Below are 25,894 nucleotides of genomic sequence, written 5' to 3'. Positions count from 1 at the left end.
CAGCCCTCTCAGCTCGTTACCTGTATAAAAGAGACCTGTCCACAGAAGCAATCAATCAATCCAGATTCCAAACTCTTCACCATGGCCAAGACCAAAGAGCTTTCCAAGGATGTCAGGGACAAGATTGTGGACCTACACAAGGCTGGAATGGGCTACAAGACCATCGCCAAGCAGCTGGGTGAGAAGGTGACAACAGTTGGTGCAATTATTCGCAAATGGAAGAAACATAAATTAACTGCCAATCTCCCTTGGTCTGGAGCTCCATGCAAGATCTCACCTCGTGGAGTTTCAATGATAATGAGAACGGTGAGGAATCAGCCAAGAACCACTGGGGAGGAACTTGTCAATCATCTCAAGGCAGCTGGGACCATAGTCACCAAAAAAACAGTTGGTAACACACTACGCCGTGAAGGACTGAAATCCTGCTGTGCCCGCAAGGTCCCCCTGCTCAAGAAAGCCCATCTACAGGCCCGTTTGAAGTTTGCCACTGAACATCTGACTGATTCAGAGGAAGACTGGGTGAAAGTGTTGTGGTCAGATGAGACCAAAATCGAGCTCTTTGGCATCAACTCAACTTGCTGTGTTTGGAGGAGGAGGAAGGCTGCCTATGACTCCAAAAACACCATCCCCACTGTCAAATATGGAGGTGGAAACATTATGCTTTGGGGGTGTTTTTCTGCCAAGGGGACAGGACAATTGCACCGCATCAAAGGGAGGATGGATGGGGCCATGTACCGTCAAATGTTGGGTGAGAACCTCCTTCCCTCAGTCAGGGCATTGAAAAGGGTCGTGGTTGGGTACTCCAGCATGACAATGATCCAAAACACACGGCCAAGGCAACAAATGACTGGCTCAAGAAGAAGCATATTAAGGTCATGGAGTGGCCTAGTCAGTCTCCAGACCTTAATCCCATAGAAAATCTGTGGAGGGAGCTGAAGGTTCGAGTTGCCAAACATTGGAGAGGATCTGCAAAGAGGAGTGGGCCAAAATCCCCCCTGAGATGTGTGCAAACCTTGTGGCCAACTACAAGAAACGGCTGACCTCTGTGATTGCCAACAAAGGTTTTGCCACCAAGTACTAAAGCACGTTTTTCAAAGGGATCAAATACTTATTTCCTTCGTGGAAATGCAAATTAATTTATAACTCTTTTTGAAACGAATTTTTCTGGATTTTTTTTGTCATTGTTGTGTCTCACTGTTCAAATAAACCTACCATTGAAATTATAGACTGATCATTTCTTTGTTAGTGGGCAAACTTACAAAATCAGCTGGGGTTCAAATAATTTTTTCCCTCACTGTACATTTTATGTTCTATTTTGAATAAATTGTGGGTTTATGGGATTTGCAAATCATTAAATCATTGCATTCTGTTTTCATGTACAGTTTTTGGAATTGGGGTTGTATGTAGAGGCACTTTGGAAAAGCTGTTTCCATATGTCATAGTGAATTATTACTATTAGATGGCCATAGCTGGTCTTAACTGTTTCAACCAGTATCTCAGGAAGTCCAAGTTGAGAAATAAGAATTGTTCCTTTGTGTGAAAGGAGGTTTCAGTCATTTTTATTCAGCAGAATCAGTGTCTATGAATGCATTCATGGATGCACGCGCACACACACACTGACTGACATAAAGAAGGGAGCCTGATGCTGACAAGATCTAAGCTGCTAAATGAATCTATTATGAATGGCAGAGAAAGGCCTGCACACAGAGCACTCAAACGGGATCTACTGAATGATAATAACTGTCATACATATCACTGTGCCACCGTATCTGACAATCAGATCAGTCAGAATATTAAAAGAAAAACTTCAAGTATGAACCAGTGTCCCCATACGCACTTCATGTGATCTCTGAGGCTCTGTCTAGACGCATGAACATGAAAAAAAATCTCTGGAGCGAGAGACAACAAGGAGAAGACTCTGCTAGAAAGCTATGCAGTTAAATATTTAACAGTGGCAGGGTGCCTCTCTGAACTGATTAGTTTCTCTATGTACAGAATTAAGTTTAAAAATATATATATATCTATATATATAAAACTAACAAAAAATATGTGCTACTTCATCTTCACCTCTAGGTTTCTCTTAACAAATGACATTACTACTGCCAAAGTGTGTATATCTTCCAATTTGCCAACCTGTAAATTGGGCTGGTCTGGTTGAAGTCTCAGGTTACAGCTACCTCACACGGACATTTTGGGCCGCCAACATGCAAAAGTTACAGCCACTGAACTCATTAGCCCAGCTGTGTACTGGTGCAAGCAAGGAATAAGGAACTGGGGAGCTGGGAGTGTGTACTTGTGAATAAAGGAAACCCAAGCATACACACCTCTGCATCATTACCTCATGTCTCCCACAAGGCTCCAGGAGCAGCCACAAACGCAGAGCAACAACTGGAGCAGAAGAGAAGCCAGCCTAAAGTATTTGATGACTAAGGGAGCAGTTGAAAACATAGTGGGTGGTGAACATACATGCATGTACTGTACACAGTTAGAGAGACAACAGATTCATGAGATGAGAGAAGGAAAATTTGTAGCTGGCTGGCTGAAAGACACTCAAATAACCAAAATAAAAATTTAATCAAAATCAAAGTTTTAATGTTCTCTGCAAATCATAGAGTAACAGCCTCTTCCACAGTTTTACACTATCATGGGGCGCTAAAATCCTCCAATTAAAAATGTGGTTCTTAGTAAGATTAGAATGAATTCAGGTTAGAGACTTCCAACAGATAAACAGTAATAAAGAATTCAATAAATATGTATGAAAACAAACTATCGTACCCACACAAGGATGCAGATGGGCTGATCTGACTTTCAAATGACTGCAGAACCCTGAGACTGTGGGAGTATAAAAGTATGTTAAGTAATCACAAATGATTAGCATTAAATATTATGATAAACCAATTAGTCATCCAAAGTTGGTAGTGATTTTATTCTCTGACCAGAAGATTCATACATTGAAATTTGGAGGTGGAATCTGTATTTGTCCACTAGGAATAGTTTTAGTTATGCGATTATGAGAATAGTTAATGACTGCAAAGGTAATGACTGCACAAACAGCAAACCCAAACGTTTAACAATTAAATTGCAGTAGAGCCTGCAGAACTGAAGGCAACTGCACAATTGGATCAGGACACACTGGAATGTAGCTGATCCAATGCTAAGATAAAAATCTCAACTAGAGTAGTAGAGTAGTCTCTTTAAGTTTACATTTTAGATAATCATCACATTTAATCATCATTACCTCTTTATTTAGGATTGTTTAACATAATTAGTTATCATATTATTTGCAAAAGTAAAAATTGGTACATACAGTGTAAAAGACCTACAGTATTTAGACAGAGCTACAAGGACATCGTTGTCCTTTTTATCACATAGGTGGCAAACATGCTTAACCAGCTGTTCACTGAAAATGGCACTGTATGAAAAAATATGAGTGGCTGCATTTGAAGGTTTCTGTGGCACCAAAAGCTGCACAGCATCGTTTAATTCTATGAGCCAGGATTCTAAAACCAAGTGAAGTTAACTCAGCAATAATCATTTTATCCTCCGTCTCCATAATTGTGACATAAACAGAATTCAATTCAATTTTATTTGTATAGCGCCAAATCACAACAGAAGTCATCTCGAGGCACTTTACAGCGTAAGGTTTAAGACCTTACAGAGTATAATTATATAAAAACTGATATAAAAAAACCCAGCAATCAGAAGAATTATGTCTTCCACAAGCACAGTGTGTTGTTTTAGTTTTTTTCTGCTTCTTAGTGTCTTAGAAATGTCTCGCTTTGTGTTATCTGTCCTTAATTTTCAATGAATGATATGTACACAAATATTTAGATACTAGTGAGTGTGTGACTAAACGGCTCACACAATGACCCAAATTTGTATTATGAGCACGAATTTTACATTCTTCTAGGGTTTGGCATGATGGAGCTGTCACACAGCCGCTCATGTTGTCCACATTAGTGAAATCCCACTGATTGTGGTGTAGCATGAAATGTTGCCTGCACTGACAGAACACACTAACTTACTGTGCCATGTAAGGAATCTACATGAAAGCTAGAGCACAATTTAATGAACCACTGCGAACATATGCAGTATATCATTTGTAACGGCCCACTTCTCTTTCCAACCAGATTATTTACAACATATCAAAACAGTCTGACAGAATTTTAGGAATTTATGTGGACCAGCTTAAGTAGACATGTTCATAATCTGGACTGTACATGTGCGCACGCGCGTGTCTGTGTGTTGCCCGGAAAAAGCACTAGGGGAGTACTGAAGCTTGCATCGCCCTCGGCTATGACTTAGTTGGATCAAGAACAGAGATGAGACAGAGACGTAAATGCAGCGAGCAGAGGCAGTGAGGAGGAGACGCAGATACATAGGTACAGAAAAAAATCACAGGAAATACTGAGCTTAATGATTTCGACATTTAGCTTAAATTAAATTCTGTTCTTTTATCTCCTAAAGACAATTCCTCTTAATGTCGATGCCTCAATAACAGGAATCAGTTTCATCTTAATGTATCTGGATCTGGATGGTTTAATCTGAAATCTCATGTGCTCTGATGGTTCATAACTCTTTGAAGTCTTTGAAGTAACTCTTTGGAAATAGCTGTCTATAATTATAATGTCACTTAAAAAACGTGAAACTGAAATTGTAAAAATTCTTTTGAAAGCCATCAGCCATAAGCAGCACTAGCATAAAATCTTAATGTTAGTCCTGTAACTACATGTGGTTTAGTTGTAACATTTGACTACTGTCCTTTGAAAAATGTATTGCATCCCATTGCATTTTAATAGAAGAGGAAACTCTGGGTTATCCAAGTGCACAGTTTCACACAAACACCCATATACACACATAACAGATGGGGCCCTGGGGGGTGTCTTCCAGGCAGAAGGAACCCAGGGACCCCCTGGAGACAAACCAGAAAAGAATGAACAGTGCAACATTGAAGAGAAGGAGTGACTCTTTCATGCAACACAAACACAAATACATCTACCTGCAGGTTCATTGTTAATCCTTTTATACATCTTAAAGGTACCAAGCTTTAAATTAGACTGAATTAAAGCCCACAATGAAGCAAGCAAGCATTCATGGGAATCAGAGATAAAATCTATCTAAACAGTTAGTTCAAATTAAAAGCACTGGACATAGCAATGATTATTGTCAAGCAGCTATAGAAAACAAATGTTAGCACCACAATAATCATAAAAGACCGGATCATTTCACTGCCTTTTTAATGCTTCTGTGGTGGCAAAAGCCATGGCCAGAGGAGTCATGTGTATACAATGTTTGAACTACTGCAAGGAACATAACCAAAGGAGCGCTCATAGTGACCAGTCTGACAAAGGCAGCTAAAACTAAAACAATTGTTTGCAACATAACACCAGATTGTGGTCTCATGCTGCAAACCAGCTGTAAACAGACAACTTCTCTTCAAAGAAGCTGCTTAAGGAGTGTTTGCAGTATTTAGGGATATGCAGCATTTACTGAAATCACATCAATTGTGAGCGTAAGGGGCAGCAGGCAATCTAGCCAACAAACCGTATACTGTATATGTGAAACCTGTTTTAATATCTAAGTAAACAACCTTAGTTGGTTTGATGCAAGTGCTTTGAAAAGGTATATTGTGATTCTAATGTAGCCTAATTTTAAACTTTCCTCTTCTGCCTCTCGTCCTTTCACTTGAGTTCTTGAGTTCTTTTTCTCCACTCTCCTCCTCTCTGTCATTCATTCTCTCACTCTCCTGCCCCCCTTCTTTCTTTTGTCCCCCTTGCTTCTGACCTAACTAAAAAGCTGTGCACGGCGCCTCACAATGAAGTGTGTTTTTTTTCACATGTTAATGCTTTTACACACGGCTCAGTGCACAGCACAAGGCACGAAACAGAGCTGGTCAAAAAAAAAAGATTGTGTATACACACACACAGACACACACACAGACACACACAGACACACACACACACACACACACACACACACACACACACACACACACACACACAGACTGGAGGAATGGCTAAAGTTACAGCAGATCTAAATTAACTGCCTCTGAGTCGTGATGATGAACTTTCAAACCCAGCAGAGAAGAAAATGAGAAGTGCATTAAATACTATGACGTATATAGAAGAGAGAGAGAGAGAATTCATATTTTTCATGACCACCTCAATTTATCTGCAAATATGGGAAAAACTATGACAATTTGACAAATGGTGTGTGTTTGTTTTAGAATTGATTGCACAAATTTGACAGATGAAAGAAAACAATCGGCGAGATGAAAACTGCTTGATATTCATGCTGCTTTGACAAATATGAGCAGGAACAAATCAAATAAACCAAAGTCATTGCAGCACTGGCTGCATGTATGTGAATCTGGTCTGAACATTAAAGACTAAGTGCAAAGCTTCTTTAACTGTATGTTCAGACCCATGAAACCATTTAAGAAGTTAGCATAATTAAGTAAGTATAATGGTATGAACATTTACCAAGCCCTGCATTATTTCAATACACATTAATCATAAATCATTTCACAGAGACAGAATGGCAATTTCTGTAAAATGATTTCTTTCTATATGCTTTCCTTTCAAGCATCTGAGAGACAGAGCTTCAAAAAACAGATGCAGACACTGGATGTAGTGTACGGGATAGCAGCAGATAGAGGTCTTCCCAAAAAAATGTTACTTGCTCCTCAAAATGTCACTACAGGTCCTGTTATGCCAGGTTGATGCATAAAGACTAAACCCCACTGTCACCACCAACAAATTAAAAAAAAAAATTAAGTCAGACTGAACCTCTAATCAGATTATCTGTCATTTGATATTAAGTTTTGGGAAGGCTTATTTATTACAACGTCCTTGTTATATTCACCGGACATGAAGGTCTAGCCAACTACCTGTTAATCAATGACTATCCTGATTGACAAGTACAAAAGCCTAAGTTTGTCTGACTAACTCTGGAGACGTGATTTGCCCACATTTGCCTTCAGTGTAATGCATCATATGACTCAAATACCCTGTGTTTCTTATCAGTAGCAATCCATATGGGGTGCAGCTTAATAAGTCTAATGGCTTTGCATTTAGCCTGCTTACGGCCTGTTGAGCTTGGTCGCTCTTCCTGCTTCCCTCTGACTAATAGGAAGCTAATCTCCCCCTCTGGGATCATTATTGTCTGTCTGTGTCTAACGTGTGTTTCTGTTTTGACCGGAGCTTAGCTCAACACGGGGGCTCTCTTCTGAGTTAGCTGATGTGTTCTAACCATATGGTCCGAGGCAGATCAACAGACTTCAGTTCATGTTGATTGATGAGTCTGATGTAACACTCTCTTGCACTGTTTTAGGAAGTGGGATTTTGAAAGATGAACATAGGGCAACTTGATATTTGAAAGCGGAAGCATGTCACTGGTTAAACATACAATAGAATTAAACTGAATTTAATTTAAGTTACTTTTTAACAGTGTCAGACTAACCAGAGTAAGACCAGTTGATATCTTCAGGGAGTTTCCTCAAGCCTCGGACCAGCGGTTCAGCTGCCACCACTACAGGATAGAGGGAGATATTATTAGAGTCATTTTGCATTTAAAAAAAAACATTGGTTTCATTTTTATTTCATGTTAGGGGGTACATGCAACACCTCTTCTTTTAAAACCCATATAAATACAATTGTGATTCCTGCTCAGACTACAAAGCACGCAAACACTTTATTGCAGGTGGAAAAGGATTTTTGTGCAACAAATTAATGTGTCTGACAGACAGAATACTAACATTTGGTCTCTCTCCACACCCACACACATCACCTTACACTACACAGCTTCACATGGCTCAGGAGGGAACTACATCAACATTAACTATGCTCATTATTCTCAGCACAAACACATATTGCACACATAGTCATCTATTTCACAGTGGTAATTTTCACACAGGGAAAGTAGAGGTCATAGTTAGAGGCTTCAGTGAGGGTATCTGTGTGAGTGCTTTTTGTCTCACTCACGCTTACATTTGTTTGTATTTATTTATACACTTTGGTTCCATCTTCTCTTGCTTGTTGACATATCAGGACACAGAATGACACATCATCATGATACCTACACTGACAGTGACTATTTTTAATTCTTTTGTAGTTGGTGTGGTGTATTGGTGGGCACAGTAGTTGACAGCAGACTAATGTTAGCTAGATAATGTAAGCAATGTTTTCAGTTTTACACCCTAACCACAACTCCTAACATTAATGTATCAATGTCTACTACAGAACTGGCACAGACAATCTGTCAAAGACTGTTGCTGAGCTTCCTCCTGTATAGTGAGCAAGAAGAATGAGTCACATGTAAATAAAATTACAAACACAAAAAGACATCATGAAGGGGAGGAAAGGGCACTTTTGTTACACACAGAGATAGCAAAGACCTGTCCTGCAAGAAGATGAAAGCCCTGTGCTGAGTCAGATTTAGGTCACAGACCACCACAACAATATCCACAACATTTAGTCTGTCTGCAATGCAGGGAAATGTGATGTGTATTTATTGATGTTCTGCATCAATGAATATTTAACAAAAGCAGTCACAGGAGATTTTGATACCATTGTTCTCACTTATTTAACTTGATTCTTTGTATGTTTCCCATTTCCATGATTTAGATGATAAAAAAAAAGATTTTTGCCTGGGAAATGATAGATGGAGTCCAGGACACATGATCAGAGTTCTGCAGTATTTTGTGCCATACAGTACTGACAGGAAGGCGAAATACTAGACCAATATATTATAAAGTGTCAACACTTATTACTGGAGCAGACTGGCTTGACCATGTGCAGTTTTTCTTCTTTTATCTCTATGTAATACTAGCAGACGATGAAAAGAGAGAAGAAAGCGTGAAGAGCAAGTGAAATGAGAGATGAAGCAAAAACAAAGGAGAAAAAAGTATGAAGAAATAAATACATTACAGTTAGCAACAATCTGATAAAGAATGCACCAGATTTTTGTAAGTAGTCTTTGATTTTATTTATATGCTAGTTGTTAAATATTTTAGGTCATACAGGTGAGATTCAGTCACTGGAGGCAGCACAATGAGGCAATATGATGATAAAGTGCACATGCACAATGCCAGGAGCAAAGAGACACCGGTGCTCAGCTTTAGGAGCACAGTAGATAGTGATGAGTCTTTATTGCTTCAGACATTCCACTCCACTCACTACATTTTCCTGAAGGCCTTAGAGACCTGACACTAAAGGTGTAGCTGACTGAAATGGCAACAAGACATTTCTGTGGTTTGTGTTTTCTTCATATAGGAAAGGTCAACAGCCAAACAGTTTTCAACAATGCCCCAGTTTATCCTCACACATTAATATGTCTAAAAGATGATGGAATAAACGGACTTCAGTATTTGAACTATGCCCCACGTTTTAGCAAGAGTGACGACGGCTGTCAGTGTGAGACAGAATAATGAAGTGAAATGAAATGCCAAATGAGGATATGTGTTAGCCAGACACCTGATACTCTCACTACAAGCTTCTCTCATACTGAAGTGCCAGTCGCTGTGCATAGTTTACTACAAGAGTACCACTCATAAACATGTAATATAAGCAAAACATGTTGAGGCAACGCACAACTAAAGATCATTAATTTTCACTTGTCAATCAGGTGGATGTTAAAATGCCTATCACAGCAAAGCATTTTGAGCCATTTTCCATAAATGATTTAACCTATTATGAGTGGTTGTAGCCATAATGTAAGAAAAGGTAATTTATTGGAGTAACTACAATTTTAATTTCTAGATGCATAACTGCATATCAAACTATTACTAACATTGGGTATTGGGCACTACAATTGTAACTTGAACTGAATATAGGAAGTGATGCTATGAATAAACTAGCTATTATCCTAGGAAGTTATTATCAACTTAAACTACTCACATTAAATGGTACTTATCTGAGTCGAAGGGTAAAAGTGAAGGTAGTTCTTGGTATTTCAACTAAAGTATCTCTATAATTACTAACCTATTACTTGAGGTACTTACCCATCAACCTATAATTTTTCCATATATTTAGCAGGTAAATGCTAAGTTATTAGGAGACAGTTTACCAAATCACTGCCTGATACAGTCAGGTAACTAGTCTTCGGTTTGATTTTTTGAACACCCCAATGTATATGGCCACCTGGGATGAAGACAGTGCAGGGAGGATTCACTGAAGCGGACTGTAAGTCCTTGTGTTGGAATATGTGTGCCTGTCCCAGCTGAACTATAATGAACAGTACTGTGTTGGATTACAGGACTCCTGGGGCTGATTCAGCCCAAATCCCTGAGACAAGGGATTGTTCATTGGCTACATTTACACCACTATAAACTGATTCTTAACAGTAGATGTGATTGTTATTGTCTTAATAAATGAGTCCCTGTGTTCCTTAAGGAACAGAAAGCTGTGTGGGGTGTACAACACCTACTGCATAAAGTGCCTATTTTTGTCGCTAAAACATAAAGGCCAAACTGCCTACTTAAGAATGGTGATCTTGTTGAGTGAAATTTGTAATTTGTTTTAAAATGACAAGACAACATTCAGTTTCAGTAGGAGTTAGTAAAATGTAACATATAACGCAGTAAAAACAAAGAGTGTGGAGGATTTGAGTGGGTAGTGGGACATACTAGTCAAAACATTGTTATCAATAATATGATCCTGATGTAAATCAGTTATTATTTCCTGCACCTACTTAATGATATGCTGGAACATATTGATGTTATCTGCTGTACAGACTGAAACTGCAGGCAGTCAATATCTCACACTAGATTTTGTTTTACCATTGCAGTCTCACCATTTAACAGTTTTATGCTATCAAATATTTGAAAACTATTAATTTACCTAAGCATTTTAGTTGGAGAACTAAAATACAGTAGTATTTAGAGACAATCAGACTTTCAACTAATAAATTCAGATAACATATTGATGGCATCTCACTCTAAACTGGAGGACATATTTAATGTTCACTTCTTGTTTTCAAAGGAGATAAACTAACCCTTTTAACCAGACTCAATGTAAACTACAGCTTCTCATTCTTGATGTCAATGTTTTGCCATTATTTTAAGGCTTTATAAGGTATAAACTAAATTACATATTACTGAACATCAACAGGTTTTTGCCCTAACAGCCACAGCATGTTTCCCTTTAAGTACCTCTTAGTGTACAGTAAACTATACTAAACTACTAAACTATGATTCAAATCATATCTCAACTATTTTTCTAGTGAAAGCAGTCTGAAACAACAACTGTTACTTAGGCAATAAGTCTATGTCACCTAAAATATGACACCTGTTTGACCTTGGAGTCACACACACACACTCTGGCTCCTGCACATGCCTGCAGCGACCAGACTATAACTTATATAGCATTCAGCTGTGTTGAGTGTCAGCTGGTTAAATTAATGCGCTTGACTTCTTTCTCATTCACTGTCGCACTGTTTCTGTCACCTTATCTTACTGTGTCAGCGGCTGTCTGATGTGCTGTGTGTCACATTAGAAACCATGTAGGACCATTAGCACGATGGTACAAATACATACCAGCCGGCATCACCATTATTTACCCATCTAATTAAAAGACCTAAGAATAAATCAGCCATTTAACTACTCATTTCATTATATCCTGACCATTAAATGAACTATGGAGGAGAAGAAGGTGTTTGGTTTCACGTTCTCTCTCAATTTTGTATTTTGTACGAAATGTATAGAATATAATGTGTTTTAATCTAGTGTAGCTTTAAAAGCCACAAATGTTGTCTACATAAATATTAGCTGTGCTATTTTAGCAGTCTTTTTAATCCTTTCATGACCTACTGTTAATGCTGCAGCAAGGGAGACGTCTCACAGACTCACAGTGAAGGCCAGCAGCACAGGTTATGAGTTAATGAGATTAGGCTCCATATTAAATGCAGGATATTGTCTCTGAGTGCTAAACAAACCAAGCATTGTTCCACTGGGACACGACTGCATCAAAACCGCAATATAAAACCTTATCAGACAAGTCTATCATTGGAATCTGTGTGTGTGTCTGTGTAACAGAGCCTGGAGTCTCTTACACTGTGTGTGCATGTTAAGAGGTGACCGTGGGAATTTGGGGCCCTGTGATGGAGGTGGTAATACAGTTGAACAGCTGGGGGGTTAAAAAACACACGCATGCGAACACACATACTGTGTAAGGTAACACCCCACCATGTCCAGCCAGATGGGGTATCACATGGTCCTCTGCAGACCCTTGGCTCCACAAATGTCTAATGAAACCAAACTGTTCCGATATTTAAAAGGCTGCTCAGCTTCTCCAGACACACACACACACACACACACACACACAGGTGACAACTAAAATGTGTCTGCAACGTTTCTGCTACATCGCCACAGGACAAAAGGTTTAGTATATTTCAGACTGCAGATCATTGCTTTATTCTAACTTGTAGTAGAGACTTAAAGTACAAAACAAACCTAGAGCTCTGTGAAGGCACTCTTAATCCTAAACAAACAGAATGTGTCAGTGAGTTATTTTCACCTATGCTTGGGTAAAAAGCATGTCTTAATTGCTGCAAATGACCTTTAATGAAAATAGGCTTCGCAGGCCCTGTGCACACCACAGAAAATCTGTTTAAGCCTTGATTTTCTTCTTCTTTTTTTCTAAGCTGTCCTTTTACAATTCAAACCCAGAGCCTGGGTTAAAGCCAGATGTTGATGCTATGAATTAGCCTCTTTCCCTACATTGTACCCTGTAACTGACATATTTCTGATCAGCTGTGAGTGGTTGATGCTCTGCAGGGGGCTGACCTCAAATCTTTGCTTTGAGTTGCAAATCAACCACCCAGGCAGGACATATCTTATAAAGACGCTATTAATAAAAAATGCACATAGACACAGAGATATATGTGACACACAAGTGCAGGGATTCACACATGAGCATACACACATCAGTGCCTCCTCTTTCAAATGAGGTGAAAACATGGTTATTCAAGACGATTAATTAAACATTAAAGCAGGATACATTTGTGAACACTAAGGAGTGCGTGATGTAAAATGACATTTAGGCCAAACACACACATAGGAGGGAGAAAACTCAGGGGAATGAAGGAAACCAGTAAGCTGGCATGTGTGTGCATATGTGTGCAATGCTATAAACCAACTGCACGTTCTCCAATGGTTGTCATGTGTTTCTGTGCATGAAGCTGATGATGTACTGTATGATTGCACGTCCACCTCAGTTATGAGCGACTATGAGTGTGTGCGTGTCTCACTAATCTGCCTGCCTAGTTAGAGCAATGACATGCACCATTTCCATCTGCTTGGCACAAATTGAGAAAGTACTGCACTGTGTGTGTGTGTGTGTGTGTGTGTGTTTGCGCACGCGCATGTGGACCATACGTGTATGTGATTAGTAATCCTGTAGCAGTTCAGCAGAGCAGAGATGCAAACTAACACAGCAGCTTCTGTCGAAGAAGAAATATTTTTTGTGTGTGTGTCTGAAAGCATTGACCACTTGTGAGGAGAGTGTGTGTGAAGTCTGCTGCTGTTTCCACTTCAAAAACAGAAAAAAAAAATACATTTCCTCTACAAGATAGGTTTCCTGTCCTAGCATGTTTAACATCTGAATTTGAGCTAAGACAGGAAATGTTGTTTATAGATTTCAAGTTAAAGTTTAATTCATCTGGATGTGGATTATTTTCTTCTTTTTGAAAAAAAGGGGTCAACATGTTTTCCATCAGTATTCAGCCTCAATCAGCAAAGTTGCCATGACGACAGTTCACAGCGTCATGACAACGGAAGAGGACTCGATGGCGTGTGGAACACCCTGACTTCCTGTCGGCTTCCTGCTCCTACTCTCTCCATTGCTATGGATACAAAACCATCCCATCTTCTCTCCATCTCTCAGTGCGTGGTCACGCTCCCCAATTCGTCACTTGTCTGGCAGACACCACACACACACGCAGATTACAACCGAAGGAATTATATATTCAGTAAAGCATATATGCACCAAGACTTAACACTTACACCAGAAAAAGCATGTATGTTTGCACACTCACACTTACACATTAGTGTATGTGTGTGTATGTGTGAGTGCTTGACATATTGCTATATTACTCCAAGCAGCCAAAGATTTTCACTGAAATGTGTGTGTGTGTGTGTGTGTGTGTGTGTGTGTGTGTGTGTGTGTGTGTGTGTGTGTGTGTGTGTGTGTGTGTCTAGGGCGGGTGGTCGACGGGTGGGGGTAGGGGTTAATCAACTTTTAGCCAACCAATTGGTCACAGCCCCAGCCCCCTGATGAACTTTCTCACTGGGAAAAGAATTTGTCCTTTGCTCAATTCACTCCACTAGCTTCTTGACAAAAGTGATAGATAGACAGGCTTCCATTAACTTTACTCCAGTAAATGGTTTCAGTTCCCCCTTAACTTCATCACCACAAAAAATAATAAACCTATTTGCAGCTTAGCAGATGAAAACTGCAACAAGATGTCATCTTATTATTTCTTTCGTCTTTATTCGTCTTTCTTTGAACTTGCAGCAATTCTCTGAAAAGTAAAGGAGATGTTTGTCAGCACTTCAAGAAGAGAATGTTCTTATACTCACTGTGCATTTCTCTTATTCTTTCAGTCATTAGTTGACTTATCAACTAATTGTTGCAGCATTAAAAACCATTACAATCCATCCTTTATGTAGGAGTCAAGTACAACACAGTGAATAAAAATATTATACAGTATTATTTCGATTCTTTTCAATGAAATAAAATGAAAAGAGAGAGTATGATTGAATTAAGACATGAAGAATTATGCTTTGTTCCACTGATGATATTTAGACATGTATGATTAACTTACTTCTCCTTACTTTATCCTAAGATATCCAGATTTGGGGAATGTGCTTTAGGTCCAGGTGGCATGACAGTCAACAGTTCACAGCGTAAGCAACATTATACAATAGCACAAGCCAAAATTACACGAGTTGTGTTTATAAATGTCGAACTAAGCCTGAGCCACCATGACGCATTGGAACAATACTACACTACCCCAAGAGAAACCCCAAGGTTGTGGCACACTGTGGAGCGAGCAGGCCTAATCCACAGTACAGACCCATGAATATGAATGAAAGTATCAAGTTCTTATTTAGATCATGGTCAATATTCTAATTACTACTTTAGCACTTCTCAAACTTTGCCCAAATAGTTAAGCCCCAAAGTCTGTGCGTGTACATTCACGGTTGTATGCGTTAAAGTCTCACATGCCCATTAGCTGGCCAGCTGAGTGGTAGCAAGGTGCTTTTCCTCTCCAGTAGCCTCAGTTCTTGGTGCCAGCCTTTTAAAAACAACAGTAGCTTTTGTGCGTGAGCACTGACAGAGACAGACGCCCATTGTCAGCTGCTGTAACTTCAGACAGGCCTCCTCAACTGGAGATACTGCAGAAAGAGCATTGGCATTTTTAGGTTTCGGTGACATAGTTTCACTCTTCCTCTCCTTTTCACCTTCTGTTCTCTATGCTCCTGACATCCTCTGTTTCTGCCTCAAGCTCTCCGCTGGGCATCCCTCTCTGCTTTGTCTTTCCTAAATGTATCTAAATCTATCCTTCAGTAATTTTTCCATGTAACATTTTGACTAGGTCTCTGGACAGGAAGCACTTGAAGGTCAAGATACCATCTCATGTGCAAAGCAGCCATTACACCAACAGCATGGTGCAGCCAATGTGTATGTCAAATTAACAATGGAGAAGTAGTTTATACTGCAGAAGCTGTTTCTAAAGTGGCTGCGTGCCTTCTATTTTGCAGTGATTCATTCCATCCTCCACGAATGAAAAAGCTCTAAATGTGTCAGAGCTACATTGCAAATCTCTATTTGACACTGAAAGGCAAGATTTTCAGATTTTCTTTTAAGTATTCCTTTAAGGGTAAAATCAGGATGAAATGAATTAAGTGAGGAAGAAGACAGTATTTCTCAATGTTACACCAAAGCAAGGAACCTTTAGAGCCGGGACATACAAAGCTAAAAAGTCGGCAGTCGGGCCAATCGGTGAGAATCTGTGAGTGCATGTTGATTACCACTGATGAGAGCAACCACAGTAACTACTTAAAAAACTTTTGAGTGACATAAGTGTTTCACAGAGCTGAGTTTCCTGTCCAGGCTGCTAAGCATCAAAGGGATCCAGGCGCCCTCGTGGCACAGACTGGCTCTAAAATAACTGTGACCGTACACTGCCACAGTAAGAGCAGACTGCAGCTAAGTGGATTAAAGAAGAAGCACTTATGAATAAAATGCTTTAGATGGAGGCCAGACAAAAAAAAAAAAAAAAAAAAAAAACGAGCAAAGAGGAGGGAGAGAGACAGAGGGAAGGAAGACAAAATATCACAGAAGAAAGCAGGCAATCAATTATTCAATGTAACATCTGTGGTTTTTAGCAATGCCAACGCTGTGGTGACTTTAATAGTGCAACCCACTTCTATCATCACTCTGAATACGTTCAAGATTTGTCACACGCAGTCTGCACAGAACTCAACTCTACAAATTACAAACATTTTGTCTCATTCTGTGGATGTAACTATCCATATTAGGACATTTTTCATTACAATATCATCATCAGCCAAATTTAAATGCTAAAAGAATAAATCTGATGATACTTTTTCCACTAAAACCAGACAGTTAAGAAGGCTTTGGAAAATCTTGCTAACAAGATTTATTTCGCTCAGCGAAGACTTTTATTTGGCCTGACTGTATGTCTGTGTATGAGAGTGTGTCTGTGTGTGTGTATGTGTGTGTGTATGAGCATATGTGTAAGTTAGGTCACACATAATCTCATTTCAAGAGTGGAACTGAAGCTAGATGGAGGAAAACAATTATGTCCCACACACAAAATGCAGACTGAATAGAAATAATGAGCTGTGAATAGAAATAATTAAATGAACTGTGGTGATTTATGAACTACAGTATAAGTCAGCACGTTGACACCAACAGCACTGAATGTGTCTTAAAGCTGCACTCATATACAATGTTAGTCCTAATGTCCCTATTCAAGTTAAAGCAGAAGTTGATTCTACCAAAAAGTTGCCTGTAATGCAGCTCTAAAGTGGTAATCAGTACAAACCCTCAATACGGTTGTAAATGATTCACATGTAGAGCTAATTAAAACAACATTTGAGTTTAGGACTCATCAGATCAATATCAGCCCATTACTGGCCTTGTTAAACAGACTGCTTATAGTCCAGATAAGACAAATCCACATTAAACACAGCTTCTTTGTCAATGTCATTATAAAATGTGCAGTTTTCTCAGTCAGTCAGTCACTGTGGTCTAACTTTTGGTCGTAGGTCTTCAGAGAATCTGCTTGTAAATAGCACACTGATTCTGGATACTTTTATAACCATTCTGTATTCGCATTTCATTGACTGGACTCCCACTTACTTATTTTCACCATGGCATGTATGTTTCATGTGCTTTCATAGACATTTCATGACCAACTTATGCATAAAATAATGAAATTGCAAATAGTTGATGCATGCCAGTATTGTAGTACAATATTACTACTAAACCACCTGGGATCCTATTATGCCACCGGATGCAACCCCTCTGGCTCAAATGCTGTGAGTGTACTAGACGGCCAGATGGTACCACGCAAGGAGAACATATGATTCCTGAACTCACATTAACCATTACACATTAACTAGTTCCTAATGTACGGTGCTATGTTGACCTAGGGAATGTGCAGCAGGTTTGTGGCACAGTTTTAATTAATCACTGGATGATTTTAATAAGATTAGTGGGTTTAAATGTAAAGACTTAATGTGTACACTGAGCTGTCACAGGAACATACATATACACACACATATATATACACATTTATGTATGTATATATATATATATATATACATACACACACACACACACACACACGCACAAACACACAAAATGATTAGTGCCAAAACTCCAGTATAGATCACAGTGTGCTGTTCAATGTCATGCAGGCTGTTGTTGTGTCACTCCATCTAGTCCTGCAGTGAATCTGCAGCTACTTCCAATACTCTGGCTAAATAGATCACAAAAACTAATGTACTTGTTATTTAAGGTGTTCTGGTGGTAATATAGTCTCCTAAAAAAATCCTGTTTCTATATACAGTGCATAAAGTTAATAGCATCACTAAAACAGAAATACATTCCCATAGTCTTCCTTTCCTGTCTGAATGACAGGCAGCAGGTGTGATTACTACTGAGAGATTGCATGTATGATGTATAGAGGGAACCATGCTGTTAAAAAGCATATGGCATAGTGATGGCCTGTGTTCACTGGCAGAAGTGGTTGAACAGACAAGGCCACAATGAGAGCACTTACAATGTCACAGGGATTTTGTATGTGTGTGTTTGCTTGTAAAAGTGTGAGTGAAAGGGCCAAGAAAGAAAATGTGTTTGGTGTAATTCTGAGTTGTGTCCAGGCATATTGTGGGACAGATGGCTAGAGCATGCTCTATCTTCTTTCCCTAAAGGAAAGAATATTTTTCTCTCTATGCATCATAACAGATGAAAATGCTTCACTTAAATATTGCAAAGAAAATGAACCAACTTGCATCAGATTGTTGCATTCAATACATATATACCAGCTGCCATAGCACATGAACAAGCTTAGGTTGACATGCAAACATCTAGCACAGCCAAACTTTAAATCTGCAAAAGTATTTTCTTAAAATTAGCATTATGATATGTGGAAAGCAAAGACAACTGAGAGCTTTTAAAATATGCCACAATTGATTTTAGTCATTTATGGGATCCAGAGATCCCTTGATTCAAAGGATCTCCAATTGGACTGGGTAATTAGGTGGAGGAAGAAGAATCTAAAAGAATATGATGTTATTATTCCTAAACACAAGCAGCAGTAACAACGTTTAATTGGTTGCTATTACAATGAACTTATCAAAAAAGAATCTATCTATTTCTGTATCAAGTCACAGAATGAATATATAAATAAAAAATGTCATGGGCTCTTCTGACTTAATCTGATCACACAAAATCTCATCAAACAGGAACATGCAGTTTAGTGTTCAGGGCACGAAAGCACTTGGAAACTCAACCTCTGATTTTGGCTTCTACAACTGAATGTCAGAGTCATCTCCAGCACGTCATCTGAACAATCAATGGAACAAAGACAATCTGATAACCATGCTAAACATTTTGACATCAGATTTGATTTCTTAAATGTCAAATCTAAGCCTCAAGCGAAGCGCTACTGAAGTTGAGTGAATGTGAACAACCAGGGCTTCTGCATGTGGTTAAAGAGAGTCTTTAAATTTAAATTTAAATTTAAATTTGGGAATTTTCATTTTCATTTTAACCTTTAGTACTGAAACTGGAAAAGCTTGTGATACTGTACACATGGAACTGTTCCATGCTTATTTTTAGTCAAAACTTTTTTAAGCCAAAAACAGTATGAGTATTGGAACATTTTGATGCAATAACCTTGAACTTGTTTAAATAACAGTGAACATAAGCACAGGATTTTGGGACATTTTACTTTCAGAAATAAATCTGCTTGTGAGCCCTCTGGTGGACAAACAATATAATTAGTTATGTCATAAGTGATTGTTTCAAAACTACTTCATGCCTACATAAAGTGAATAAAGTGCTATAGAACTGAAAAGCCCATACGTGTTTACCTGGAATTTGATTCGTCACGTTAGAATATATAGTGTCTTTGTGCATAATACTGTAGTGTTACATTGCACTGATTGACTTGACTGGAATGTAAAGTGCTCCACTGTTTTGGGTAAATCTTGAAGTCGTGCCTCATCTTTTTACTGACTGTGGGATACCAATTTTATTTGTGTCTTATGTACTATAACAAACTGGTCTGTTCTGTCTTACTTCCCATCTACAACACTCAAATCAACACTAAGTCCTACTCTCAGATGTCTATAAGAGGATCTGTGATTTTAGGTTTGCTTCGCTTTGGACTCAGCACAGTGATAGTTTTTATCCTTTTTGATTTAAATATAATCTGTACTGTACACTGAGAGTAACGTGATTATCTAAAGTAGACAACACAGAAAAAGAATGAATCAGGTGAAAAGTTTTGTACATGTGATGTAGGCTGATAGTGCCACATTTTCTTTACACAGGAATAGTTCAAATGCAGTCAAATTAAAATGCATATTTAGTATTTCAGTTGAAAAAAAAAAAATATATGCTTCACATTTAACTTACAAGTGTGGTATTAAACCATCAAGTAAATAAAATCACAGCATCAGGCCATCATGTTTGTAATATCTCTAAAATGATAATAGAGTTTATAAATAAGGAAACTCGCAGCTCGTCAGTGAACGACACATTTACACTAAACGCAGCTATTAAATAAGTTCAACAACCGCGGTGGGAGCAGTGGATGAGAGCACAGTCAGAGGAATCCATGCATGCCCTGCGTATTACCCACGAGAAAAATATTTAAATAATCAGCGCTAAACAACACATTTCCGAGGTGAAAATTTGTGCTTTAACAAATGAATCGAACATGTACAATTCATATTTACTTAGCACTTAGTGCAGGTTCTGAAGATGAAGCAGAAGCAGCAGAAGTGTGCAAAATATCCGAGCCAGCGGCTGCACCAGACGCACCGCTCAATCTTTGACAGCGTTCAAACCGTCCACAGCATCACATGTCAAATCAGGATTTTTAGCATCACAGTTTCTTACCGATTTGGCTGAAAAGGAGCAGCTGGGAAATAATAATGTCGGTCCTGGGAACTGGAGCCTCCATGGTGTCGGTGAGAGGGTTAAACGTAAAGAGGCTGAATGAGGCTTTCTAAGGTGCGGGCGGCGGGTCGAGTGCGTAAAGATGCGCTACCAGATCATCCTTCCTCCTCGGCTGCCTCTGTGTGGGGCGACAAGAACAAATGCTCGTATCGGTTAAGCTCGGCTCGGCGCGTCTCGGCTCGGTTTGGTTTAAGGAGAGCGGGCTCGCGGGCTGGTTGGATGATTACAGACGCGCACTCACGTAGATCGCAACGAGAGACGGGCTGTGAGCGTGCGCCGCCCACTGCCCTTAATTGACGCCGCTGTATCACTCCTATAACATCCAGATAACATTACTACAGGGGCATGGTGCGTCTGCAGCTTCTAACGGGGATTTAGTGTTTTTTTTTTATTTTTAGGGCAACTTGTAGCAACATGCATAAATCACTGGCCATTTGGTGAATTAGTTATCTCATTGCGTCACTGCCATGGCAACATACACTGCCCGTCCAAAAAAGAAGTCACCACCTTCATTTAACTAAGCAAATAAGTAAGAGTCTCTGATTGGATAATTATTCCATGAATGATTATTCTTCAGCTGGCATTAAGTTCTTTCCCCCTAACTGATGCAGCCAGTAGCTTCTCCTTTCCTAAACAACCATGTCTGAAGACACCTCCTTTTAATCTGTTTCAGAAGGGTCAAATTATTGGCATGAAAGAAGCAAAGGAAACATCTAAGGAGATTGATGAAACTACTAAAACTGGGTTAAGAACTGTCCAGTGGAAGAAGGTCATGTGGTCTGATGAGTCCAGATTTACCCTGTTCCAGAGTGATGGGAGCATCAGGGTAAGAAGAGAGGAGGGTGAAGTGGTGCACCCATCATGCCTAGTGGCTACTGTACAAGCCTGTGGGGGCAGTGCTATGATCTGGGGTTGCTGCAGTTGATCAGGTCTAGCTTCAACATTATTTGTCCAAAGAATGAGGCCAGCTGACTACCTGAATATACTGAATGACCAGGTTATTCCATCAATGGATTTTTTTTTTCCCTGATGACACGGGCATATTCCAAGATGACAATGCCAGGACTCATCAGGCTCAAATTGTGAAAGAGTGGTTCAGGGAGCATGACACATCATTTTCACACATGGATTGACCACAGAGTCCTGACCTTAACCCCATTGAGAATTTTGGGATCTGCTGGAGAAGACTTTGTGTAGTGGTCCAACTCTCCAATAATCAATACAAGATCTTATATAGATTAAATAACTGCAACTCTGGACGGGAATAAATGTTGTGACTTTTATTTTGGACTGGCAGTGTAATACTGTGTTATTTGGAGTATGAGTATTATAATTATAACAAATAATTATGGAGTATTATTTGTCATGCATACACCATAGCCAATACATTAAGTTTTTTACTGTCTATCACTGTTAAGTTTCACTGCTGAGCTGCAGAGAGAGATACATCACTTATACAGAAACTGGTTAATAAGTGCTTGATAGAAAAAAGGATAACTAACTATCGACTTAACAACAAATAGGACAGACATCGGTGACATCGTAGTACCACAGACCGACTCTATCTTAGAATATCACAGTGACTTTTCTAAGAGGTTTTATTTGAGTAACTCAGAAAACATTTAACAATAACAGCAACATTAGGGAGCCTTACAATACCTACTTGTAGTTTTCGTATAAAGAAGTGAAAGGCGGTTTGGTTTGCAGCACATGACAAAACAAGAATGTGTATCCAACCAACCAAGGACTGTCCCACAGTGGAACCAGTGTGTATTTGCAATGATGCTGAGATTTGGCAGTGGTGGAACTACAAGATTCCCATGAAGTACACAATGGCATGGCACTAAGTGTGTGTGCTTCTGTGCGTGTGTCTTGTGAGAAAAGAATGAGTGCAGCTCCACAAGCAACAGGCTTCAGTGGTGCAATAACACACAACTGTGGAAAGCTTTTAAATGTTTGTAAGAGTATGTATGTGTGTCAGAGAGAGACAGGATTCAGTCACACAATAACACGCTGCTCTCGTTACTCTTTGTGCATTCATTAGCATAAATTAAGAGAGATAATCCTCTTTAATTCAGGCGGGAGCCTTGTCTCACTTGTTGGACCAACATTTTTTTCAGATGCTTGTTACAATATCTTCTCCGCCTCTGTGCTTCCGGGATGTAAGCCTATGTACATGTATGTGTGTTTATGGGAAAAAGGTTGTATGGCTTGTGAAATAATAACGTTGATTGTGGCATCAGTTGGCTTAATCACAAAAATAGAGCATAGCACATAGCGCAATGGATTTGACAGCAAAGCACTTGAGTGTTATATAAAAATAAAAAAAAATGCAGACACAAACAGGTCTTTTTTCTTACTAAAAGCCAAATGATATAGTGTGCAGGCATAAAAAGAAAGAAAACCAAAGCAACACCATGTCAACAAAACACACATGTTCATACACACAGTTACTCTTTGTTGTGACAGGTGTAAAGACCCAAGCTGTATGATGCGTTATCATAACGCGCTGCCACCTCCTGCACAATATCCTGAGCTCTTTCAGATCCTGTGTGGAAAGCTGGCAGCTATGGATTATGGATTATGTGTTTGCTCTCTCTTTCCTCTCTCTGTGCATCCATCCACCATGAGTGGAACAAAATCAGCAGCCCAACAAGAGTTCATTTAGGTCAACTGCATTAGGCCCTGCTTAGTTCATCACCCAAAGTATCTTAGGAGGTCAATGATCAGATTTTAATGATGCTTTGAAATAAACTAGGTGTATCTGAATTGAGTTTGACATAGTCACAGTTACTGCTCAGAGGACCAAAAACACTAAATTCCAAGGCTATTGAGCACAAGTTGTTTTGACATTTTGTCCTAAATTTAGGTCCTACAGAAAGAATATGCATGTAAAAAAATAACAGTGATATAGACCACTTAATATTACTCTGGTTACTAAAAGCTGAGAACCAATTGATTCTGTATTTTTCCCCAAAAAGTTAAAGTGAAGACCTCATCAGTGCAGCAGGTGCTGCAGAAAAAAGTGACAAAAATGCTACAACTGTCCTTTAAAAACTATATTAATCATCGTATCCACCTGATGTTTTGTTTACATGCATGTGTGAGTGGGCGTGCCTGAACCTGTGTTGCCATGACATTGGATTTCCGAGTTGACAGTGATATTGACTTCCAGCCGTGGCAATTGGAGGTCAGCATCCTGGACACCACTGAGCTGACAAATACTGGTCGATGTGTGTGCATGAGAGAGATGCCATCAGTGGTCGATGTCTGCCAGTGAGCAAAATAGTGTGGCCTCATAGAGGTGCTGGATGAATATGGTAGTTAATGCCATAATATTGTGTGCAAGTAAATGTGAACAAGCAGAAATTACTTAAAGTCAACATAGTGTCATTTTACAATGTTTAAATAAAATTACTATGTTTAAATATTAGCTTTCTTAGCATCTGCTGATACCACATTTAATAAACATTAGTATGTGCTGTCATATATGAAGAGACAGACCTATGTGTCACTGAAAGAAGACAATGCTCCTTCAATGAGAATCTCCTCCCTCTAGTATTCAACAAACGCTTAATCGTATAGACGGATCAAAGGCAAGAAAAAAGAAATCAAGGAGCCTGGAATCTGACATGTTGTGGAAAGTGGAGTAATGTCATGGTTGTCATTTGTCATCAGCATCAGCAGGGTTCACAAAACTGTGCGAGCAGCCTGCCAGTATCTGTATGTTCCTGAGAGTGAAACTGAAAGAGACCAAGAGTGTGTGTTTTGGCCTTTTGGCAGAATATGTGTGTCTGATCTGACATTTACCTTCCTGGCATACTAAAGGTTCCACAGACCTTAAAGTCATATGACTCATTTCACACTCTCTTTAGCATGGGAAGAATGAGGATTATCACCTTGTACAACTTCCAGCCAGCTTGCACTCGATTATACTCTGTACAGTATCACAGTAGCTAGCACATGCTGTGAAATGGAAGGACTAAGACGTTTAGGTCCCATTCACATTAACTTCCCTCCAACTAACTGTACTCAAGTGAATCAAATTAAAGTGTTACCTGGCAGTCTATGAGTCATCAGGAAAAGGTGCAATAAAGTCCACTGCCACATCGTTACTAAAGCACCAGCAGTTGTTGACTTGCATTCAACTTTTACAGATCTAGTACACCTTAGGTCTCTGTGCATTGACTCTGACAGATAACAAAAAAAAAAATCAACTACAGATTTGGTAATTTTTTTTAAGCCAACAAAATTAAATTTAAAATAAAGCTCGGCATCACATATGAATCTGCATACATTTTGTGTATTTCCATACTTACTGTGTGGGAGCTGTGTGATGGTCAGGAGACAGCGATAACCAGAAGAAGCCAAAGCCTGCATCAAACAGAAAGAACAATAAGGACTGCAGTCAAAATTAGGTCAGTAGCTAAGACTGCTGAAACTACACCATGTTTAATTTGTAATGTGAAAGAGGGGTAAAAAAGATATTAAAAACAGATGATGGGAAGTGTGTTTATCCTATAGGCTTGGAAATATCCATATAATCTCCAATATATTATTTGTGTCATAGGTAAGTACTGATAAGAACAGTAAATGTATGTTGCTATCTAAGCTTCATTTACAATTAGTGACTATTCTACTGTATGAATGTGACAACCCTCTGCAACTATTTCTTCACCGTTTTATACTGCACCTCACTGTTCTATGTCAAGTACTGTCAACCTCCTCTTGACAAGCTGGCTGGATTGACAGAGATTGACAGGTTACAGAGGTTACAGCAGGCTCATGTCCATCCATTATCCTAACCACTTTCCTGTTAATGGCAAGGGGTGGGCTACACCCTGGACAGGTTGCCACTCTATCACTTGGCTGACATATAGATACAGACAACCACTCACACCTGAGCAATTTAGAGTCACCAGTTAACTGTCTCTAGGCTGTGGAAGAAAGCCAGAGTACCAAGGGGAAACCCAGGAAGGCACAGGGAGAACATGCAAATTCCACATAGAAGGTAACAGGCCAACCTGTGGATTCAAAACCAGTTCCTTCTAGCTGTGAGTTGACAGAGCAAACCACTACACCACTGAACCCGCCACCGATGGATTCATAACACTGTTACTGAGAAGGAGTTAAGCTCTAGCTCCTAACTGTGATACCTACTTCTTTATTATGGA

General features: G+C 39.3%; 1 protein-coding gene across 5 annotated transcripts in view; it reads right to left on the bottom strand.

Annotated features, from left to right (window-relative positions):
• ptprz1b (protein tyrosine phosphatase receptor type Z1b) overlaps positions 1-25,894 on the bottom strand; it is a 55,909-nt gene that overhangs the window by 27,242 nt on the left and 2,773 nt on the right. For 4 of the 5 annotated variants that reach the window (XM_026363131.1, XM_026363132.1, XM_026363134.1 and 1 more), the window contains exons 3-4: positions 25,040-25,094; positions 7,462-7,530 (exon numbers count right to left, since the gene is read on the bottom strand). In XM_026363131.1, coding sequence (XP_026218916.1) covers positions 7,462-7,530; positions 25,040-25,094 — 124 coding nt within the window. Of the gene's footprint in view, positions 1-7,461; positions 7,531-20,660; positions 20,842-25,039; positions 25,095-25,894 lie in introns of those variants that run through there. The other variant, XM_026363133.1, reaches the window with a different exon arrangement.

This window comes from Anabas testudineus, chromosome 23, assembly GCF_900324465.2.
Source record: "Anabas testudineus chromosome 23, fAnaTes1.2, whole genome shotgun sequence".
Lineage (NCBI taxonomy): Eukaryota > Metazoa > Chordata > Actinopteri > Anabantiformes > Anabantidae > Anabas > Anabas testudineus.
This window is presented reverse-complemented; position numbering and strand designations above follow the sequence as displayed.